This window comes from Dendrobium catenatum, unplaced genomic scaffold (genome assembly GCF_001605985.2).
Source record: "Dendrobium catenatum unplaced genomic scaffold, ASM160598v2 fragScaff_scaffold_621, whole genome shotgun sequence".
Taxonomy (NCBI): domain Eukaryota; kingdom Viridiplantae; phylum Streptophyta; class Magnoliopsida; order Asparagales; family Orchidaceae; genus Dendrobium; species Dendrobium catenatum.
In genome coordinates, this window is record NW_021319083.1 from 1,136,333 (window position 1) to 1,158,531 (window position 22,199).

Sequence of the window (22,199 nt, forward strand, 5' to 3'; positions counted from 1 at the left end):
ATTAAAATATATTGAGCTCATTAGATTTTTCTCATCGGGACTCTCAAATTGACTAAATCATTTAATATTTGAAAATTGTTTAATGATGTAATAATAAAAATAATAAAATTGTAATTTTAAATTTGGTTGTATTTGGGGATGAAACTTTAGCATGTGGGTTTGCACTTTCCGGGTAGAAATCTAATTTGTAGTTTTCTAATGGGCTTGGGAGCAAAGCAATTGAAAATAATAGGTTGGGAGAAGAAGTAATTAAGAACTGAAAACTATCGTCGAGGGCATGAGGGTCCGTGTTCCTTGAAAGGCCGTCTTCCAACCCACCAGAAGCCGAAACCCTAACGGTAGTTTTTTTTAATAACAAATTTCAATTCTCAGCCATGGATGCGATCAGGAAACAGCTTGACGTCCTCATGGGAGCCAATAGAAATGGGGACGTGACAGAAGTCGACCGTAAGTACTCTGATCGCGAGGTCTGCCGGCTCTATCTCGCCGGCCTATGCCCTCACGACCTCTTTCAACTGACGGTAATCATACCATCATAAGTTATGCACTCTATCTGTTCGTCAATTCATCTGATTTATTCTTATGCCAATGTCTATTGTGCTTAGGGTTTTTGGTTTTTGTTGTTCCGAACCTCATTTTCCGTATTCTAATTTCGTTTGCTTCTGTTAAAACTACATTTTTCATGATTTAAGTCATTTTCTGTGGGAGATGGGTAGTCATGGTTTTCAGTCTAGTTTTCTTGCTCGTTTTTTTTTTTTTATGAAAATAATCTTTTATTTTTGTATTTTTTAAGATTTCGTAGTGGTGCAATCCTGGGAATGAATTTATTTTCTGCTAGATATTTGCCCTTCTTCTGCATTTATGTTTGTTTTATACTCCTGAAGCTGCCACCGAAACTGTTTTGCTTGTTTGTGCTTTAATTACACTGTTAATGCTAATGCAAACATAACTTTGGGTTTGCTTATCAGAAAATGGATCTGGGTCCCTGTCCGAAGGTGCATTCTTTGCAGCTTAGAAAAGAGTATCCTTACATGTTCGTTGCCAGTTTATTTATTATTATTATTTTTAATTTAAAATTGTACTTTTACAAAATGATTATATATTCTCACTGGGAAATTACCGTTGTTTTGAAGAGCTATTGCACTTTGCATGCTTCAATGGCGAAGCACTTGCAATCTTCTGGGTTGCACCGTGATGGATAGGAAGATAATTGAAGGCAAAAACTGTGGTCCAAGACTGAGAAGATGATTACTGCTGAGAGCAAATATATGCGTTTCTTCTTGATTATAGGAATACTTTAGATGATTTGGCTAAGATATCTTTTTTGTTGCATTTAAGGTTGTTTTTTATTGTTCTAAACCCAATTAGATTATCCTTTTTTCTAATTTAGGCCATATGAAATTGAGGGATTGTTGTGAAAAGAGAGCAATATAGTTAAGAAGACAATAGAGTATCAAATAGTAAACAACTAGAATGCTAAGTATTTGGAAGGCCAAATCTCATGGGGATTCTACCTTTGCAAAGAAGCTTCTTGATTTTCTGATGTAGGATAACTCATGATTAGGGCTTCTTAATGCTTATCTTCTTTTCTTGTATCACATATTTGCCTCTTAGCCTTCATTAGCCCTATGACTGTTCAACCTCTCTGCCTATCTTTAGCTCTTTCTCCCATCCACACTCTCTCTTTACTTGAGAGCCCTTGAATGTTGAGAATTAATTTGGGTACAACTGTACAAGGATGATGTAATGTGGATAATTAATTTGGGCACCAGGAGGCTGCAAGGAAGAGAAGGCAGAGGCACAGTGAGAAGGAGAAGGAAAGAAGTTAAAGGTGCAATTCAAGAAGAGTAAAGAAGATGAAGGAGCTTCTACCCAGATGAAGAATCCTCATTAGTTTTTGTTTTTCTAAAGCATAACATTCAATTTGCTCACTACTTTGTTGTAGCTTCATATCTTCAGATCTTCTTAACTGCATCATTTTCCTTTGTAAAGGTTTAACGTAAATTCTACACCAAATAAGGAATCATAGCCTTATCAGTCTAAAGTATTCCAAGAATCAAGGTTAAACATATGGCTTGGGTTTTTTGAACAAACAACTCATAAGCATCATAGAGCAAAGGGGAGGTTCACCAGCAATCTTTCTCTCAATCTGGGATTACTTTGGTGCATATTTTAATCCTAACATGCATCCATTTAATAAAATGGGGATTGATGGTATTTTTTTTTCTTCTGAAAAAACACCCAAATTCTCTGCCTCTAACTGTCCATCTCTTACTTTGCACCTAGTAAAATCATGATTGTAAAACTACACGGGTCAACTTGGTCAGGGGTGGTTATGGACTATGGTTATTGTTCTTCCTGAATTAGATATAGTTATGAAGAAGCAAAAACGAAAGGTATGCACAACTTTGACAGAGATCTTGAAGATTTAATTGAAAGACTTATTGTAGAGTGTGAGAGGAAAATTCAAAGAGCACTGAAGCGTTTAGAGAGTGAGGATGCTAAGGCTGCCATAGCAATATCTGTTTCTGAAGTTACACAGGTATTTAATCAACTTGTTTTGAATCTTTTGATGTACATATATTGTCTCTTAAACTATAACTTTATAGCATAGTCTCATGAGGGATTAAACTTATTTCTGATGTTTCAGACACCAGAAGTGCTGGAGTTGTCCAAGCAAATCAAGGAGAAGTTGAAAGAAGTTGATGCTTTTGGTGATTTCTCATCCGTTCCAAACTTTAGCATTTTCCTTATCTTGATTCATTGTTGTCCTAGATACGATATAAATGATGTTCAAGTTACCTGAATTAATCTAGTTTATCAAATGGAGTTATGGAGAATGTATCTGTTTTTTTATCAATGTTATGAATATATGACTGATGTGATGAATTGCATATTTTTTCATTTAATAGTTTAGGTTTGAATGTTTGATCATCCGATATTTTCTTTTTGTAAACTGCTTTATGTTGTGGTTTGTTACATTGTTCTACATCCATTTAGCATTTGCCTTTTCAATAAATTTTTTATTTTCTTGGTGATATTGAATGGCAGATTTGTAGAGTGGAAACAAAATTTTGGAGTATTCTTCATCCTGAATTAAATTTGTTTCAATCATGAATGCCTTTTTTGTGATTGATGGAACATATAAGGTTCTTTGTATTGATGTGTGTAGATAACTTTTTATCTTGGCTGAACTGACTTGTTATTTGAGATAACATGAACACATTGAGGTATATTCAAAATTTTCATTCAGCCCACCTTATTATTATATAAAAGATTTCAGAGAAAGCCTATATATTTTTCTTTGCTTGACGAGTTGGTCTTAGGTTCTTTTTGTGACTTTACAAAAGGTATATTGGTTGCTTGGAACATAATTATACATACTGACAAATCCAATTTGCTTGCCAAAAGCTGAGCTACAGTTTAAGTTCCCTTAGGAGTACATAACGTGATAACTTGTGCTTATATTTCATTTGTCTTCTAAATTTGTATCTTGTACCTGATCTGAGCTTTTTTTTCCTAGTTTGATTACATAACCTGCGGCTAATACAGTACGTGGTTCTTCTTGTACTCTGCTAGCTACCTTCATGATTTGGCTGTTTCCACAGCATGATAACTGTTACAACATGCCAAGATTTGATATGCCTTTTTAAAAGCTTGAATAGAATAGTTCTAAGACGTTAGTTTTCTTTGTGAAGATTTAACTGTCATTCTTCTGTTACATATTCACCATTTTTTAGCATTTTAAGCTTTTTTATTTCTGTTTATGATTTCTTCTAGCCCTTATATGGCTCATAAGATGTTATGTTTACTGTGATCCAAAGCATTTCTATCATGTTTTTTAACTATCTCGTACATTGTACTTAAATAAGGATGCATACATTGTTTTGGCGAGGAACCTTTTGGATAATAATTGTGATTGGATTCTGTACTGTTTGAACACAGATTTAGAAGGAAAAACCGACAATAAAATCCGGGCTCAAGAAGCAGTGGAAGAGCTCAGAGCAAAAAGAGCTGACAAACAGGCAGTGATTTACAACTTGAAAGCACATTTATTTTGAGATCATTTCTTGATAATAATTAGAAGTCATCTTGTTTTATGCTAGCTTCAGAAATTCATGCTTATATTTGGGATCATGTACTTAGGATATGTCTTTTTTTCTTGCAGGCAATGCTTCTCCTTGATGCTTTTAACATAGATAGAGCCTCTTTACCACAACCACATCAGATCCATCCACCGTTGGCTCCTGTCCCTGCACCCAATCCTCCGGATCCTCGCACCCAAGAGATGATTAATGAAAAACTGAAGAAGGCAGAAGATCTTGGTTTGTTTTGCTATACTTTTTTTGGAAAGAATAGCTGACATTATTGTGCTTCTTGTATTTTTTGCTCTAAGAAGATACGTTTGCAATATATGAAAGTATGAATTGTTGATATATGCATGTCATGGATATGAGGTTAAAGGAGTCTTTGAAAGTAGAGCATGATATGCTGTGCACATGGGATTATTTTGCATATAAAATGAACTGTAGAACGCGAAATGCCATGTTCATAAGAATATGACATCTTATCAAATTGGTTATGATATTGCTCACTAACAAAAGGACAATCTATTTCTCAAGTTTCTTCAATTTATATGATAAAAAACTTGTGAGCAATTTTTCTTAAGGTAAATTATTTTTGTTTAAACCATATCTTTCTTAGATCTTAGGTCAAAACTCAAAACTTTTTATAGGTGTAAGATCCTATAGTTTATTATCCCTTTACTAACTTGAGATTACTCTCGATTAAGCGGTTTCTTAGGTTCAAATTTAGATTTAAACATTGGTTTTAAATTTGAACTTAATTAATGGTTACATTTTGGGTAATGAAGGTAAATCATATCATGATCCCATGATTTCATTAGACTGAGTGTATTAGTAGACTCATCATGGAAATGATGGATGGCTTTGAGTTGTAGCATTTTGGAAGCTTGATTATCAACAATTGGTTGCCTCCTCTTAGGTAGCTTAACCAGATTGTGGTGGAAACATATTTGTGTCGAAAATGTGCTTTCAAGGCCGATATCGACTCATTTACTGGTAGAAGATTAATCGTACTAGTTCATTGAATAGTTTAGAGGCACAAAGCATTGTTGTGGTTTAGAGGTACTGAACATGATTGACAAAGTGGCAAGGGCAAACATGATCATGTGTTTTTCAAAAGTTTAAGGTAAACTCAAAGAAGCATGTCCAAGACACATGAGATTTTTAATTGGTGATTTTGATTTTGATTTTTGGACTTGTTAGCATGAGGACTAGCTTGCTTTTAATTTGGTTGGAGCTTACATCCATTGAAAGACTCAATATTTGATTTACGAGGTTTGTTGGCTTAATGTCAACCCAAATTAATCAAGATAGAACTTATGTCCTTGGAGGCCCATGAATTTTTATGACCTTGTTTGCTTTGTGACAACCCAATTTAATAGGGTTTGCTGCTAACATCCATTGGAAGGTCCAAGCTCGAGGACGAGAGAAGCCATTTAATGGGCTTTACAGCCTTACCAAAAGTGGGGCTTACAACTTTAAGAATGAGGAAAGTTCAATAATGGATCTTATCACATTATCCTATAAATAATATGATCCTATTAATTTAGTATTGTCTGATGGGCTGATAGCTTTGTGCTGACTCAATTAATTGGATTGATGGCGCTCATATCAATTGAAATGCTTAAGAATTAACTTGCTTGGAATAGTAATTATGAATTTTAATAGGAGTATTAGGACGAACGTTTAAAAAGACAAAATCAAGAATTGTGGCATTTTTTTACCTTAGCAAAGCAAGGCGTATGCCTAGAGGTTGATCAAGGTGTAACCCTTGAAAAAAAAAACTTAGAAAACTAAGAAAATTTTAAATAAAATCTGAAGCCTAAAAAAATTTATTAAAAGAAAAGCAAGTAAAAATAAATTAAAAAATAGTTAAAGCATAAGTCATAATAAAGTATAAAAAAAATAAGAAATATAATTTTTTTTCTAAAAGAAAATAAAATAAAAAACTTACCCTCAAACTAAGCCTGTACGAACTTTCATGCTCTTAATCTCCTTCCCCATGAGATATTAGTCATTCTTGCCCGCACAATTCTACTCACAACCACTCACTATTCTTTCACTCAACTTACAATCACCTCGGTATCGAGTCACTTATTCGGCTTAAATCCTAACTAACCTTTAAAAAAATAAAAAAAGCTATATTAACTATTATGTTTATTATAAGTATATTATAAGTTGTATTAACGATTGAATATATTATAAGTTTATTGTAATATAATTTTTTATTATACCAACTCATTTGAGGGTTCCCACTTCAAACGTCTCATAAAGCGTTGGGGCATACACCTCAATTAAAAGAGGTTTAAGTCTCACACAGTGAAGAGACATAAGCCTCGAGACATTTTTTTGTCTTTCTCATAGTGAGGCACGCAGCAAGGCGTAAGCCTTAAAATGTTTTTTAAATCAATGATTATGTTTGATAACTTTTTTTGTCAAAGAGGCCTAATTATTTAGGGCTGAAAACTCTAATTTAAGGGCAGTCCAATTTAGGTGCTATTGCTCTAAATTTAGAATGACATATAAGTATGAGTCTTACAATCTCGTGCTAACAAGATGACTCAATAGTTGCCGCTTGATAAGGCTCTTTGATTAATTAGAGATAAATAGTGTCCTTGGCTTATATGCCTGATCAACTTAATAGTTATTATTTTGAAAACGGTTTTATGATCATTTTGTTTTCCTATCTATAAATGAACCATTTATAATCACAAAGAGTGTCCATAATATTTTCTTTATCATTTGAGCATATGCTTTGTGAATTATGCCATGACGCCATTTTCAATGCACCAACACAAAATATATTGGTGTATTTCTTTTATTGTTGTGATTCCTTGTACATTGTCTAGAGATGTGGGGGTTGCTTTTAAGAATTTTTTCATCGATAAACATCTTATGACATTTCTTCTTAATATATTAGCATAACAATCAATGTGCTAAGACAGAATTGGTGTTTGTATAGATTTTATGTGGTATCATAATTAATTTGACTTAAAGTTGTCCATTATTTCATGCTAGAGTTTATGTAATTCAAATGCCTTGAATATGAAGATGAATTTTATAATCCATCTATATTTTATTTTAAGTTTTATATTTTTGTTATTCTTTTTTATTTTTTATTTTTAGACTTCAATATTAGTCATGGGAAGAAACGCAAAGTGCTTTGTCATTTGTTAGTGGTTTTAACACTAATAACACACCCCTTATACATCTGATCAAAGGTCATGAGCATGTCAGCATTGTTGAGGTCGCACAACAACCATAACGACCACTACCTGATGGCAATGAAGTTATCGTTAGGTTTTATTGAAATTAAGCCGCCATTAGAGATTATTTATCTACTTAAACCTTATTAAAAAAATCAATGTAGGGAAGCAAAACTATAGCTAGATCGAGGATCGATATTATGAAGGTATTCAAGGTCCAGTTAGATTGAAGATGAGCAACACAAATGTCTTCAACATTTTGTCTTGATCAAAGATACATGGTATTGTTTTCTTCAAAAGTTTACTTTATATGAAATTTATTTTTTGTTCTTCAATATAATATTGGGCGGAAGAACACCATAAATATATTCGCTTCTAACAAGTGATTTTAACACTGACTAAAATGCCAAAGCTACATGATGGTCCCAGTTTAAGGTTATGAGGTTAGGAGTAATTTGGAATGCCGATGCTAATGATGGCCCCAAGCTATATGATGGTCCCAACTACCACTACGAAATGATAACGAAGCACCACCATTTTTAACACCGATGTCTATCCCCAATTAGAGGTTATGAGCAATTTGGAACGCCAAAGCTACATGATGGCCTCAACCACCCACTACCACTACCTAACGATAATGAAGCTCCACCATGTTTTGATCAATCATGGTCACCAGTGATGAGCATTAGTCTATTAAATTGAATCGAAGTTCAACGCAATGCTGTAAGGCAAAGTCGATGAGGATGGTATCCACGTCGTAGTCTTGTCCGGCTCTATCTTTGCCAACATATATGACAACTTCAACGATGCTACCAATTATCTCCTCTTATTTCTTGAGCATCTGTGTGAGGAAGCATGTATCATAGAAGAAACAATAGGAGCTATAGAACTAGAGCCCTAGTAGTTATATGTATTTTGACAACAGTTAGAGTAGGCTTCATGTGATGGCTCAATATCTAAATTGGAAGAATTAATCTTTTTATCTTCTATTTAAATCTATCGACGTCTTTAATAATTCACTAGTATAAATAAGTCCAACGAAAGCAATTATAAAACATATACATCAATTTATAATTTTATATTCATCAACCAAAATTTATGTACAATAACTAGGAGTTCAATATATCACATATAAAAAATTATGTAGTAAAAGTTCCCTGAATCAGGAGATATTATATTTTTATCAATTATACGAGAGATAAAATTCTAGAAATCAAAATCATTGACAACAAAAATATGATTTATATTACTTATCATAATCAGATGAAGTTTCATAACCCGATGGATGAAAATGCCCTGAATAATTTTCTCTCTCCGCTCTCTCCCCCTTCTCTCCTTTCTTCCTTAGCGACACAACATCAAAAAATTTTTTTGGGATGGGGGGTGGTATCATAGCTCCGTTCTATGTGTCGTTCCGTTGCTTGCAAAAATCTTGGTTACTGTAGAATAGAGAATAAAGTACCACATGGCTATAGTTCAAAATTTTTATATTTTAAAATAAATTTATTTTATGAAATTTTGGGTTATTACACTTCATAATTGGAATATGAGGTATAGGAGTTGGTTGAGGTACATGTAAATTGTCGGCATGTAGAACCCTAGGTGCAGAGCAAGCTTAAGTACTTGCTTTGAGAAGTAAGCCACTAGTTTTGTGAAGATTACTTCCAACTCAATGGGAAAAGAGAGCAATGTCCGTACGGTTTTTCCTCATTCACGAAGGAAAATGGATGAGATGTATTTGGACACTTTTGCCAAAATGTTGGCTGAAAGTCCAGGGCTTTCACTGTTGGGATCTTTCATGCTTGCGATGTCGATAAGGGGTGAAGATATGTGCTTGATGAAAGTTGGACATGATTGAGGGATTTTGGCAATGGTTGGTTATGAAGAAGTTGAAAGCATCAATGTGAGCGTTTTGATTTACGATGCAGCAAGGTTTGAAATTGCACAATCTGGCATTAAGGGATTTTCTTTCGCTAAGGAAAGGCATAAGCCTCGAGGTGTTTTGAGAGGTTAGCTTCAAAATTAAATCATTATATTAATTTAAAATATTAAATAATAAATAACATGTTAATATCATAGTAAGATTTTAAAATAAGATCATAAAAATTAAAAATAATGCCATTAAAAGTCATATAAGGCTATAAACAATGCTAAATAAATAATCTCCATGTTCAATGTGATTAAGCAATCTAAGGTCATTATATACGAATTCAAAAGTTTCCCCCACTCTCATCACTTAGAGGGTTTTCATTAGAATTATCATTGTAGTTAATTATTTTTTCTCGTCCCTCATATTAAAAATAAGAAAATGAATTTCCAACAACAAGAGAAGAGTTTTTGGAGAAGTAGCAGCGGCGGTGTAGTGGCGAGAGTGACACAGTAGGATTGAACATGGGTGTGAAGGCCACCTGGTGTGTTGTGCAGCTACAAGTTTGAGGTCGTGCGATTCTTCTCACATTTGGTTGATTTAGGTATAGTAATTAGGTTTAATTATATGTAGATAAATTATAAATTTTAAATTACCTAAACAATTATTTTTGAGGTTTATGTATCTTCAAAATTTTGCTAAAATTGTGCTGATGTGTACCTTGAGACATGCCTCACCTTATTTGAGGTGGAAGCCTCATCAAGTGTGAATCATATGCCTCATTTTTTTTTTTAAATAAATTACGTTGAAGCGAGCTTCTAATTGTGTAATTTTAAACCTTGCATTGGAAAATTGATGGTGTACCTGCAGAATTTAGCTACTTTACAACTTATCTTGGATCATAATAGGTGGTAATGATGCGATGATTAATTATTATTTCTTTTTTTACCTTGCATTTATGGGAATTTAGTGATCATTTACATGAGATTGGCTACATTTTTTGTGATTTAAGATGTTCACAAAATAAATGAGGAACATCTAGATGATGTCGGGTGCAATCAAGAAAGCGAAGAATAAATGTATACAAAAGTGATCTTAAATGACCGACCCCTTAATTTTTGATAATTAGTTTTATTTCATACTAGGAAGATCTATTACATAAGCAATTTTTTGTTTTAGGATAATTAATGGAAAAAATATTATGGAATGCGGTAAGAATTTATTTGATGTATATTAAGAAGTTATTATATAAAATAATATACTAAATAAAATAATGAGATATAATATAATTTAATCCAAAAAAGTGAAGTGATATTGGCTTAGAAGAAGATGTGTAAATATTAAATTTTATTTCATATGTGATACCTTGGGATTTTAAGAGTTGTGAGGAATATTGTGATGGTTTGGTTAAAAAATATTTTCAATGAATTTGAAGGCTAAGAGTATCATATTTAGATAAGAAATATTTTGATACCAATATTTGAGAATCAAGCATAACATTGTAAATGAATTTATTCTAAGTTATAGGAGCGAGTGCACTGGGAGATTTTGAAAAAATATATTGATTTAAAATAATCAAGTTTGTATTGTGGAAGCAATTTTTGTGCTAAGACAATTAATGTAAAGATATTGGGTGTGGAGAAATGATCTTTATATGGTATTTAATATCTTGACAAGGCATATGAAACCAAGCCATTGATTGGTATTAGTAGTTATAGTGTGAACAAAGAGTTTTCTTATTTCATTATTACATTAAGGATCAAAATTGAGCCTAGATTTTATTCTCTTTGTAATGGAGATGCTTATGGACAATACGTAAAGTGAGATGCCTTGTTTATATTTTTTGTTGATGATGTACATCTAATGATCGTGAAATGCTAAAATAATTGAAAATTTGAAATAATGGATAAAATTTTTAGAACATCGAGGTTTTTAAATTACTAGAAAATTGATTGGACATGTGGCAATTTTTTTGGGTGTGATATTAATAATTAATTCTCCATCAATATATTAATAAAAGATAATGACATGTTTATGATAATTTTTAGTATTTTGGATCTATTAGATAAAAGAATGATATAAAGTTAGGGATATGACTTCTAAAGCTAAATGTTGAATGACTAAATTGGAGTACCTGGGGAGTGTGATACAATAAGATTATGTCATAAATCATAAATGAAATTTTAATTAAATTGTAATCAGGTGGGTTATATTGTATGTATTTGATTGTTGGTCAATAAAAAATCATTGATAACTAAGTTTATATGGTTAGAATGAGATGGAAGGATAAATTAAAGAATGATTATATTGAGGGATGACTAGAGTAGCATTTTTTGATGATAGAGTAGTTGGAATAAATTTTGATAGTCCGTACATGTGTAAAAAAGGGTAGAAAATGCACGAATAAAATGTGTATTAAAAATTATGTCTTTATTTTAAAAAGTTTAGAGAATGCACCCATAAATGCGTATTAAAAATTATGTCTAAATTTTAAGAAGGAAAAATGGTAGTCCTTCTGTAACAAGGATAAAGTATAAAAGATTTGTTAAGACTACGTTTAAGTTGTTTAACACCTCATGTATCAATCATCATAAAAGAATGGCGAGGGAGGATTCATAAAGTTGATTATAAATGATTTGGGTTAGGCTAATGACGATGATCAAAGGGAGCTTTCAAGTATTTTAAAATTTTATTTATGAGTTAGATAAAAAAAATTATGTGCTTAGCTCTATTTGGATGACCTTGAAAAAATGTAGGAGTATTTGTAAAGCATTTGATGTTTTTCCAAATATTTTCATAATTTTGTTGGCATTAAAATGAGCCATGGGCAATATTTTATTTATTTTTTGGATATTTGCAATTTTTTGTATTGTTCCAAGTTAGATTTTCAATTTTAGTATGTTGGAATTTTTCCCACAAGTTTTTTAGCTCTCATCAAAGACGCATTACAACATAGCATTATAGGAGGGTGACAGTGTGGTTGATCGGGTTTTTGATTGTGACATGGCATGTAAATGGTACTTAGTTGAACCCATATAGTGAAGTGATGGTCTTAGTATTTGACAAAATGTGTTGACGTGGGCGTGGGTGGTGTTTGTTGAGATAAAATATGATGCAATAAAAAAACTATAGCGTAGTTAGATTGCATATAAACTAGGTCTTCTTTTCCTAAACGACAAAATTTAACAATATATCATGACAAAACAACTTAAACAAAACACGATTTAACATTCATATTAGAAAGATGGCACATACAAGCTTATAACATAAAAAACAACACCTAAAGAAGCTTTTCCTTGATTGAGAAAAAATATACAAATGGGGTGGAACTTGCAGATAGAAGAAAGAGATAAGAAGCCCCAGATGAAGTCATAGAAGAAGGGGAAGACGAAGAGGCATAGATCGCAAGCTATCCAAAAACCCTTAGGTTTTGTTGTACAAAAATTACTCCATCACATACATTTTTCTACTCTAAAACAACCCATATATATATGTGAAAATAGAAAGCCCCTAAACCCTGAACCACCTCCAGCCGAACCAACCAAAAAAGGGGAGCCAAAAGACCAACAAGCAGCGCCTGGAGCAGCATCCGAAGGGCACCACGCGGGGGACAAGAACGGACAACCACGGGTACAGGAACATCCATAGGGAACAAGAGCCAGGGGGAGAAACCGAATGCCAAATAGGGGGGGGGGGAGAACCAGGACATCCAATTTATGAGCTGAAAAGACATTCCATTCATCATAATGGGCTGAATTAAGAAGCAGAACCAGCAGCTCACCAAGGGCAGCATAATCTGAGACAACCAAACCCAAATCAGCCCAAAAACCGAGGCACATCCATTGCCCCCGCTTTTCCTACATCAAATTCTTCCCCGGTTGAAAGGGGTCATCTCTTGATGAGAATGGTTTAGAACTTTCCTGACGAGTTGAAGGCGCCGCATCCAAATCTTGAATTAAGGCTGCATATTTTATTTGAATCACTTCACTTTCTTGCTAAAACAGGTATTGCAAAAGTTTCTTTTTCTTCTCGTATTTTTCCGAACACAAGTGCATTTTCATTTGAAGTTTGTATAACTCATTTTGAATCGGATCGGTAGAATTGCCTTGGGAAGGAACCCAGTTGTTGGTTGGAATTTGGACTTCAAGATTACCTGGCTGATTTTTACCCATGGTTGGAATGATTACCTGGTCCAACACAAGTGCTTCCATTGCTCCCCCCCCCCAAAAAAAAAAAAAAAAAAAAAAAAAAAAAAAAAAAAAATAATAATAATAATAATAATAATAAATAAAACAAGGCACATCCATTGCCTACATCAACATAACACATTTTTAAGGCATGCCAAATGACAAGTTGCTCCATATGTTGGAGTGCTGGTTTTGGCCATCCATTATTGAATGCTAAGCAGTGCCACATACCTTGTATAGAGATTGACCACGTCTTGTATTGTTCGTAGTTTTCCAGGGTTGAAATGATTGTGATTATAGTCATTGAGACCATCTACTATACTTGCTTTTGAGGATCATAATTACATTCTTATGTCCAGTGTACTATTTTTATATATAACTCAATATTACAATTTTTAGTACTGCATTGTACAATCAACTGTTCAACTAAGACTTGGTCATGGTGATACTTTGGATTTGAGCAAACTGTATTGTTTGATTCAGTAGACTGTAATATTGAGTAATTATTGTTCATTATGCACTAAGGTCATGGGTGGCATCTTGATTTGAAGTGATATAATTTATGATCTTATATATTGCAATTGGAGTTGAGACATTTTTTTTAGGTGGTCATGATTAGCCATGAGTTTCCTCGGTCTTTTTTTTCCCTTTTATTTAATCCATTAATTGGGAAAGGTCTCAACTTCTCAAAGTTGTCTTGTTGAAGCTTTTGGTGGTGGCAAGGAATTTTTTTATTTTTTGCGGTCCAACTTCAACTTTATGAGTTCGTGCCTTGGTGAAGCTTTGGTTGTAGAAAGAAAGTTTTTGGTTTTTTGGGGGTTCAAATTCAAGTCTATGAGTTCACGAGCCCTTTGAACTTCTTTTTAGATAATCCTTAGCATTTAAATGTTTTGTGATCATTCTTTGTTCTTAAATATTGATATCAAAACACTTCTTCATCATTTCAGACAAAACAGTCATGATTTAAACTTTTTTGCAGGTGAGCAAGGATTAATAGACGAGGCACAAAGAGCCTTGGAAGAAGCAGAGGCTCTTAAAAAGGTTTACTGTCTTGTTTCTTTTTTTTAGCGGTTTCTACCTAGTAGATCCTTACGTAGATGGGCTACGGCTAAAGATGCTAATGATGTTGAGGTGGTTTCTGCCATGTTAAACATCAAGTCAAAATCAATAAACAATGCAAAGTACTTTATTTTTACTTTTCTACATACGTAAAATGAAATGTTTGCTTTAACCATTTTTCACCTCTTCAGTTGTGCGTACGGCAAGAGCCATCTGTGGATTCCTCGAAGTATACTGCTGCTGATGTTCGAATTGTAAGATCTGTTTCTATATGATCTGTTTTAAGCCGAGTTTGTTAGCGCTCCTTAAATCAATTACTTTCTCTTGTTAATTATGGGGTAATATAGGTAGACTTAATAACTGTTTTTTTACTTTTTAGTGCATTTTTTTGGTAATATGTCAATAAATTTAAGCGTACTGTTGATCAATTTTACTAAGCTCTGTCACTTTGATGTGCTATGTTTTCAAAGCATTCATGGTTACTTTCTTAGCTTTATAGTTAAGTGCTAACTATGTTTAATTATTTCTCAACCCAACCTGAGCATTTTGATTTACGATCACATGGGCTGACTCTAATTTACAGTACTGTAAAAATTTTATCCGTTTGACTGGGAAGTACACTTCTGAAACAATGAAATATAATACCTTGCAAAGAAATTCTTCATCATATTCACTATAACATTATTTGGGACATGGTTTTCTCATATATATCTTTATAGATAGGATCTGTAAATGGTTGAGCACATACATAACGATCCATGCTTCCAGTGAAAGCTGACTTTGACTTCTGACACTTAGAAGGTATAATTTGTATACATTTCAAACTGCCATATTAGGTAATTGATGGGGACATTAGAGCACGAAAAGTATATCAGAGGCGTGGCCGTCGATCTACGGCCATGATCGAGTCTATGTATTTTTGAGTCATTTCATGTATTTTTTTTTTCTTTATTATGTTATGTAACTTTTATTATTTATGTGTTTCTTGCTTTTCTGTTTTACTCTTTTATTAAGCGAGGTCGTATGTAAGCCCTAGGGGCATTGTCGTCCTTTTATTTTTGTACGAGGCTATTTATAGCCCTATTTTTCTTCTTTTCAAGTTAATGAATGATTGAATGTTAAAAGTTTTCTTTTCTATGTTTGAGTTCTCATGAGGATCCCTAGGAGAGGAAGAATTGCGCATCACCAACCAACCTAGACGAGTCGGGTTCATGGTTTTACTTTCTATCTCTTTCCTGTCAGCCTCCCACCACCAACCCCGACCCTCCTCACCCCAACCCACCACGCCCACGCCCGAACCTCCACCTTCACTGAGCCCCTTTCCCTTTACCTGTAAAATTCCACAAACATCCCCACCTAGCCGTCGGCCTCCACACCCGAACCCAATTAAGCCGCCGGCCCTAGACCCCCTTTCTTCCTTTGAATCCCATTGCCTATTTTAGATTGATATAATTTTGGGCAGATTTTGAATTCAAATTCATCCGATTTGAATTTTTTTTTTTAATTTCTAAATCTATTTTAGGGAAGTTTTCTAAATTAAACTCAATTTGAATTCAAATTAATTGGAATTCCTTTAACACTTTCCTAATCGCTAAATCCCAAATCTCCCTCATTAATCCTCCCATAGCCCATGATGCCTCCGACCCCTTAATTAAATCTCTAGGGATTTATTTCCTAATCCTTCCACCCTCTTGGAAACTTTTTTTAATCCCCCTCCCTCTCATGGCCGAAATTCCCCACCTCTTTATTTCTTTGCAAAATACAACTCTCGCAATTTGGAAACACATTCCTTGTTTTTCTCCCCCCTTGCCGCCGCCCCTACCTAGCTCCTCTTTCCTTTAATTAATTTCAATCATAGGAATTAATTAGAGCTTTGCTTGGAAACCCTCTCCCTCCTCCCTTGGCTGGCCACACCACCATCATCTCTACTTCAAGTTCGAGAGAAACTCCTTTCTCTCTAATGGAGTTTCAAAGGGGTTGCTAGTAATATTTGGAGACAACCTTCTTCTAGCACCTATGAATGGCTGATCCGGATTTTGATTACGGTCTCGCCTACGACGAACAAGGGTTTGTTTGCATCCTTCACTCGACCTTTTTCGACGTCAACCCTTGCATCGACAACACCGTCGAAAATTACATAGAGCGAATTCTGGACACCCTTGTTGAGGCCATTGAAGAACAACTTGACGCCGTTCGGTGGAGGATCAAATCTCAACCGTTATAGGGGGTTGCCAATCTCCCTTGTCTCGTATTTTCATTGTCTAACTTGTTCTTGTGATTTGATAGATTCATGAAGATCTTGCTCACCAAACTCTGTCGAGCTTAGTAAACGTAGGGATTGAGTGCACTTTATTTGCTTCTAATCTTATTGTTAGATTAGGGATGTTGTTGAAGCCTACTTAACATTTTGTTGAGTTTCTAAATTATTTTGATTTTTTCAAGTGTTTAGCAAGTGGCTTGGCCTAAGCTTAGGCACCCTTCTTTTGTTTTATTTTATCGTTTTAATTTGCTAAATGTTTCATCTTTATTGCTCTAATCAAGAAATCGTGCAATATTCTTATTTCATCAATCTAAATGCATTTAGTTCTACATTAGTAATCTTGGCAAGGGTGGACCTGCAGTAGCATTTAAGCTGTCTCTTAGTATATTCTAAAGGTCCTAGGTTTGAGTCATTAAACACATCTATTTGCAAGGTAAGATTGTGCAAAGCAGTCCCCTTCCCAAGTCATACATTAGCGGGGTTCCATGTATTTGGTGCGCTCTTTTTTTTATTAATACATGTGATGTAGAACGGAAAAACGCTTTGCTATGGTAGAGGGACAAACTCCAAATGTCTCACAAAATCTGAAAATTTTCTTCAGGTTTTTATTCAAAACCTGGGAAGAATTCTTAGGTTCCAATAGATAAGGGTCTAGAGAAGATTGAAGGAGAAGCCTAGCCTTAATGGAGAAGAGAAAGGATGAGAAACGTGCCTCAGATTTCCAAAAAAATCTGAGAGAAAATTCTCAGATTTTAGTGGTTGGGAATAGAAAGCTGATAGCAAATTCTGTTACATGTTTTGGGAAATTTCAGCCTGCACTTGAGGAGAAAAGCTCAGGAGAAAATTCCCGTCCACTCTTACGGGCTTGAGACTTCTGCCTGCAGCTTTTGGAGGAAGAGAGCTCTTATTTCCTAATTCTCATCTCTAGAATTAGGAAATAAACTAAAGCCTAGATGCGAAAACAAAAATTCGGCCAAGGTGGGATTTACAGCAAACAGCAGGTTTTCCAAGTGTGGTAGGTAGGGAGCCAACAGCAGGTTGGCTTGCCAAATCTTTCCCAAGAGGTGCCTGTTCCGTGGACAGATTTCTTTGAGGAAATCAAAGAAGGGGAGGCGGGAAGCTGGGAGGATTTAACAGGGAGAGGAGGTGACGGGATTGATAGGGGGCGGGTGAGAGAAAAGGGAAAGAAGGGAATTTAATTTCTAAATCAATGATTTGATTTAAGAAGTAACTGAATGCATTGGGGAATTAATTGGTTGGGGAAAATAGGAAATTCAGTTAATTAAAATCCATTTGAATTTGAAAATCCAAATTGATTTAATTACTTTAATTGGCTCTTAATTAAGTAAAGGAAGGAGGAAGAGGGGCCGGCCTAGGAGAGAGGAAGGGAGAGGTGTTTATAGGCGTAAGGCAAGTTATGCTTATTGGTTTCTCTTGTACTTCGTCAACTCGGTAGGCGTCTGGGGGCTTCTAAGGAGGGACGGTAATACAGCGCCTTGCGCCCCATAGCAGAATTCTTAGGCGGTGCACGATCACCCCAATGCGCTCTCCATCCTCCTGGAAAAAGTGACGAGCTCAAACAACTGAGCAAGGAATACCCGAAGCAAAGAGCCCGGAAAGCGAATCAAAGAAGAAACAACACTGTCTGTCAAGCGAATATCTTTGGGGGTTTGTTGGTTGTGTCTGCACTAGGAGCTTTGATTCCACTTACTATTTTCGCAATCCCTGAGCTTGTTTTCGTGGACCGTGGTCTGAGCATGAACTCTCCTATCCTAGAGTTTTGACATACTTCTCGCTGTTATATTCACCAACGAAAAGTTAGGATCATCATATCTGTTTTCTTTCAAACCTCAATTATTTCCTACGTGTACGTGTATCTTCTTACATGACCGTCCTTAGCTCATTTCCACAAACAGAACAGTGTGTTGATCCCCAGCAGGAGACGAACACTAGCAGCCGTTACAAAACCCTCTCGTCAACCAACTTCCTGAAGTAAGTTCATTAGCTCCAGGAATCTTCGTTTTTGCGCCCAATCCTTACTAAGCTTTCGATAGAATATAAGAGTCATTGTTACCCGGAAAAAAAAACATTCGATAACTCCACATCCACCGAAGTGACATTAAAACCAAACCAACTCCAGGAAAGCCCAACTCATCCAGCAGAATCCGTCCGTACCACGACAGGGCATTAATCTGTGATCTCAGGAAGATAAGAGAAACAGAACCAACCCCAGGGTCAGATCCCAACCGAACCTAAAAATACCGGACCATCCTTCTTCACATCCTGCTCACCACCTCCAACACAGAAAGAAACCAACTGGAGAAAACCCTATTCCCCTGAGAAATACAACTCTCTCTCCAGAAGCCACAACTAAACTCACTTGCTTCTTCAGACAGTCGTATCTGAAATGAGCCCATACTGAGCAGCCAACCATGCCAGAATCACATTTCATGACTAAATGAGAAGAAATCAGGGCGAATCAAAATCAAACTCGATTCCTCACTTGCAGAAATCCATCTCACACAAACAAAACTGTTCGTAGCAAAATCATCAGATTCCATGCCTATTAATCACAGACAAATGAAATCGTATAAAACATCAATCCAAATTGTAAAATCAATAATCAATCGGCGGACTAGGAGAATAAGATACTCGCTTCCAGAGTCAAACAAAACACGACAGGGCTTGATCAAAAAGAAACCGTATCCTGATCACAACATTCCGAGCATCACGAGCCGCCTCTGTACCAGACTGTACAACTCGCCATGGTGACTGGAGCAAACTGAAGCACAGAAATACTCTCTCCCTCTAATGCTGTAGTGGTCTCCGCGGTGAAAACTAAAACCACACCCTACCAGCAAATCCCAGGGAAAGTGAGGAACATCCTCGCGGCGCCTGCTGCTGAACCAACAGGATCTGACAAAGCCGCTCAACGTCGTCTGCTTAGAGACCTGATCAAATCATCTGCGACATTCTGCGAATCTATGCCCGGCTGACTCACATCTAAACAAAGACCCAGCTATCCTGTAGCACTGCCATGGTGTTCCCGTCCACAACTCTCACAGCAGCGTTGCCTACTGACAATCCAAACTTAGTCGTACTAGTAGCGGCCCTTTGATCCCAAGTACCAGACGATCCTACCGCTCTTTCTGAATCTCCAGAATCCAGATTCCAGAACAATCTCCTCTTCCCAGAGAACCACTGCCGATGTTTCTCCTCCAAATCTCTTCCTACTCGCAGTCACCGCTTGCTGAGTAGCCGTTCATGTCATTCTCAATCAGACGAGCTCGCTCCACAAGCTCAGAAAATCAAGTAATCGCGAACGTATTCAGGACGCCTGCGCTTTCAAAAAAGTCTCCGAAAAACCGGATCCCCTTCAGAAATTATCTCTGTGCCATACCTCCGATCACCGCCAGCTCACGTCAGTAGATAGTGCTATACGTCCGGGAGTCGAAATCTCGCCCTAATGCAAGCAGCTGTTAAACTCACCCCGTTACTGCGATCACCTCTCCCCCTGGAAACAAAGTTCTTCAGGAAAAACCATCCGTGCATTCTGCCTGCCGTGCGAGTCAAGAGGGAACCAAAAGTTACTGTCAAAAATCCTAGGTTATTTCACATCAGTACTCTCACTAGAGTCACCAGCATAGGGAGTCAAGGGAGATAGACTTTCGTTCGCGAGTATGTGAACGTAGTCTGTTACCCTCCCTACGAAATTAATGTTCCAATAAATCAAAATCCCCAGAAGACGTATCTTCAAAACGCGCTACGCTGAAAAGTTGATTCTCTCACAAATTTAGAGTCTATAAATGGTTAACCGGCTGGTCCATCTCCACCATGCCTCTAACCACTACAGCCTCTCCGTCGAGCGCAGTCCTCTCTAATCCGAAAACAGTAAAACATACTCAAAAGCTAACGGTACTTATCCGCCATAGGATTCTGCCGTCAGGAACTGTACAACATATCCTCGTCAAAAGTCTTTGATTCCAATCTCCACCAGCCACTCCCCTGCTCAGACGAATAGAGAAAAACTTGCTTCTCAACCGCGCCCACATGATTTTATAGACATATGCCTCGTTATTGTGAACGCTTCAACCTCTAAAAAATTAACATTGCCAGAAGTGATGCATAAATTGACAGATTAGTCGATCAAGTCTCACAGAATAGTAGGATCTAACTAAAGTCGAATGCTTCTATCAATATATATAACTCTGATGTCGTGACGTTATATCTGTTGTTGTAAGCGACAGTGAAGGGCAAATAGAGAAACACAAGCACGACTCTGGGGTGGATCGTGTGTAGTGACGCGCATCCCCAGCGGACGCGCTTCAAGTCATCGCACTGACACCCTCTCCAATAGTGTTCAGTGAGCGGGTGTGGTGGTGGTTGGGAATCAAATAAGATTGGAAAATTTCATAACAAAATCATGAATACTATGGGGACTAAACTGCCCAAGGAGGGCAACCAACCTTATATTGGATTTGAACAGTACGACACAGCTGTTTTGATGCAGACATCGCACGAAGTCTGGCGCATTCACAGGAGACGTCGTAAACAATCGCCGCTCTCATTTAAATTGCTATTTAAAAAATTGTATTTTATGAATTTTAGCTAAATTTTATGTTTATTTTCATTGTTTTACCTCCTTAGGTTAGTTTTATATATGAGTGTTATGGGCCCAAGGCGGCATTTTTGTATTTTATCTTTCTCATGTTAATGGCCTATAGTATAGCTGCCTTAACACTATGTAACTAGGATGCGTTAATTTTGATATGAAATTTTGTGTTCCACTATCTTGTGTTCTTCTTCGTGAGATGAGCGTTAATGAGATTCCTATGAGGAGGAATCGTGTCTCACCGGCCATGCGCATGGTCCGGGCTCTGTGATTTTGAAGTCCCTTTTAGAGAAGGGCAAGATATCAGCCCGGTCAGTCTTTGGAAGATCCAAGGCTCGCGGTTTTTATTTTCTATCTTTCGTCTACTTTGATTTTCTTGCGTTCCTTCCTTGTTTGCGTCATTGGCCTCTGACCTCCGTCCACCATCGTCGTCCCCATTCCACAAAGCGCCAGCCACCTACCCGAAGATCCACCACAAACCGCCGGCCATGTGCTCCCTAGCCGCGGCCTGCATCCTTTTCCCCTACTCGTCCTCTGGATTTCCTAATGGAGTGCATGATATTAGGAATTAATTTGAATTGCAACATTGTTCAAAAATTTTGAAATTAAATTTCTATTCTAATTTAGCTCACCTATTTTTGGAAAGTCGCTCAATCTTCGAACATCTATAAACCTATGTACAAATTTTGGATTCAATTGTCAAATTTTTGATAATTTTTCCTAATGGCGTTTGACCACATTCGGAGGTTTTAACTTTCCAATTCAAAATTCAAATTTGAATTAGGGAGTTAACATGCTCCCCTCAATTTCCTCTTTAATTACAGAATTAATCCAGCCTTAAATCTAAATTTAATTTAGATTTAAGGATTAATTCACTTAAGTAATTGGGGGGCCCACTTATTTGAAATCAAACCCCTCTCCCA

General features: G+C 36.1%; 1 protein-coding gene across 8 annotated transcripts in view; it reads left to right on the top strand.

The window, feature by feature from the left end:
- Positions 1-247: 247 nt before the first annotated feature.
- The window catches only part of LOC110111830 (putative RNA-binding protein Luc7-like 2), a 34,377-nt gene continuing 12,425 nt past the window's right edge, over positions 248-22,199 (top strand). For 6 of the 8 annotated variants that reach the window (XR_002304929.2, XR_002304931.2, XR_002304930.2 and 3 more), the window contains exons 1-8: positions 248-521; positions 969-1,021; positions 2,374-2,542; positions 2,651-2,714; positions 3,946-4,025; positions 4,169-4,325; positions 14,325-14,386; positions 14,596-14,658. Coding sequence is in view for 3 of the 8 variants with exons in the window: in XM_028695067.1 (XP_028550900.1) it covers positions 375-521; positions 969-1,021; positions 2,374-2,542; positions 2,651-2,714; positions 3,946-4,025; positions 4,169-4,325; positions 14,325-14,386; positions 14,596-14,658 (795 nt within the window). In the remaining 5 variants the exon portion in view is untranslated. The remainder of the gene's footprint in view (positions 522-968; positions 1,022-2,373; positions 2,543-2,650; positions 2,715-3,945; positions 4,026-4,168; positions 4,326-14,324; positions 14,387-14,595; positions 14,659-22,199) is intronic. The other 2 variants (XR_002304928.2, XM_020843859.2) reach the window with 1 other exon arrangement.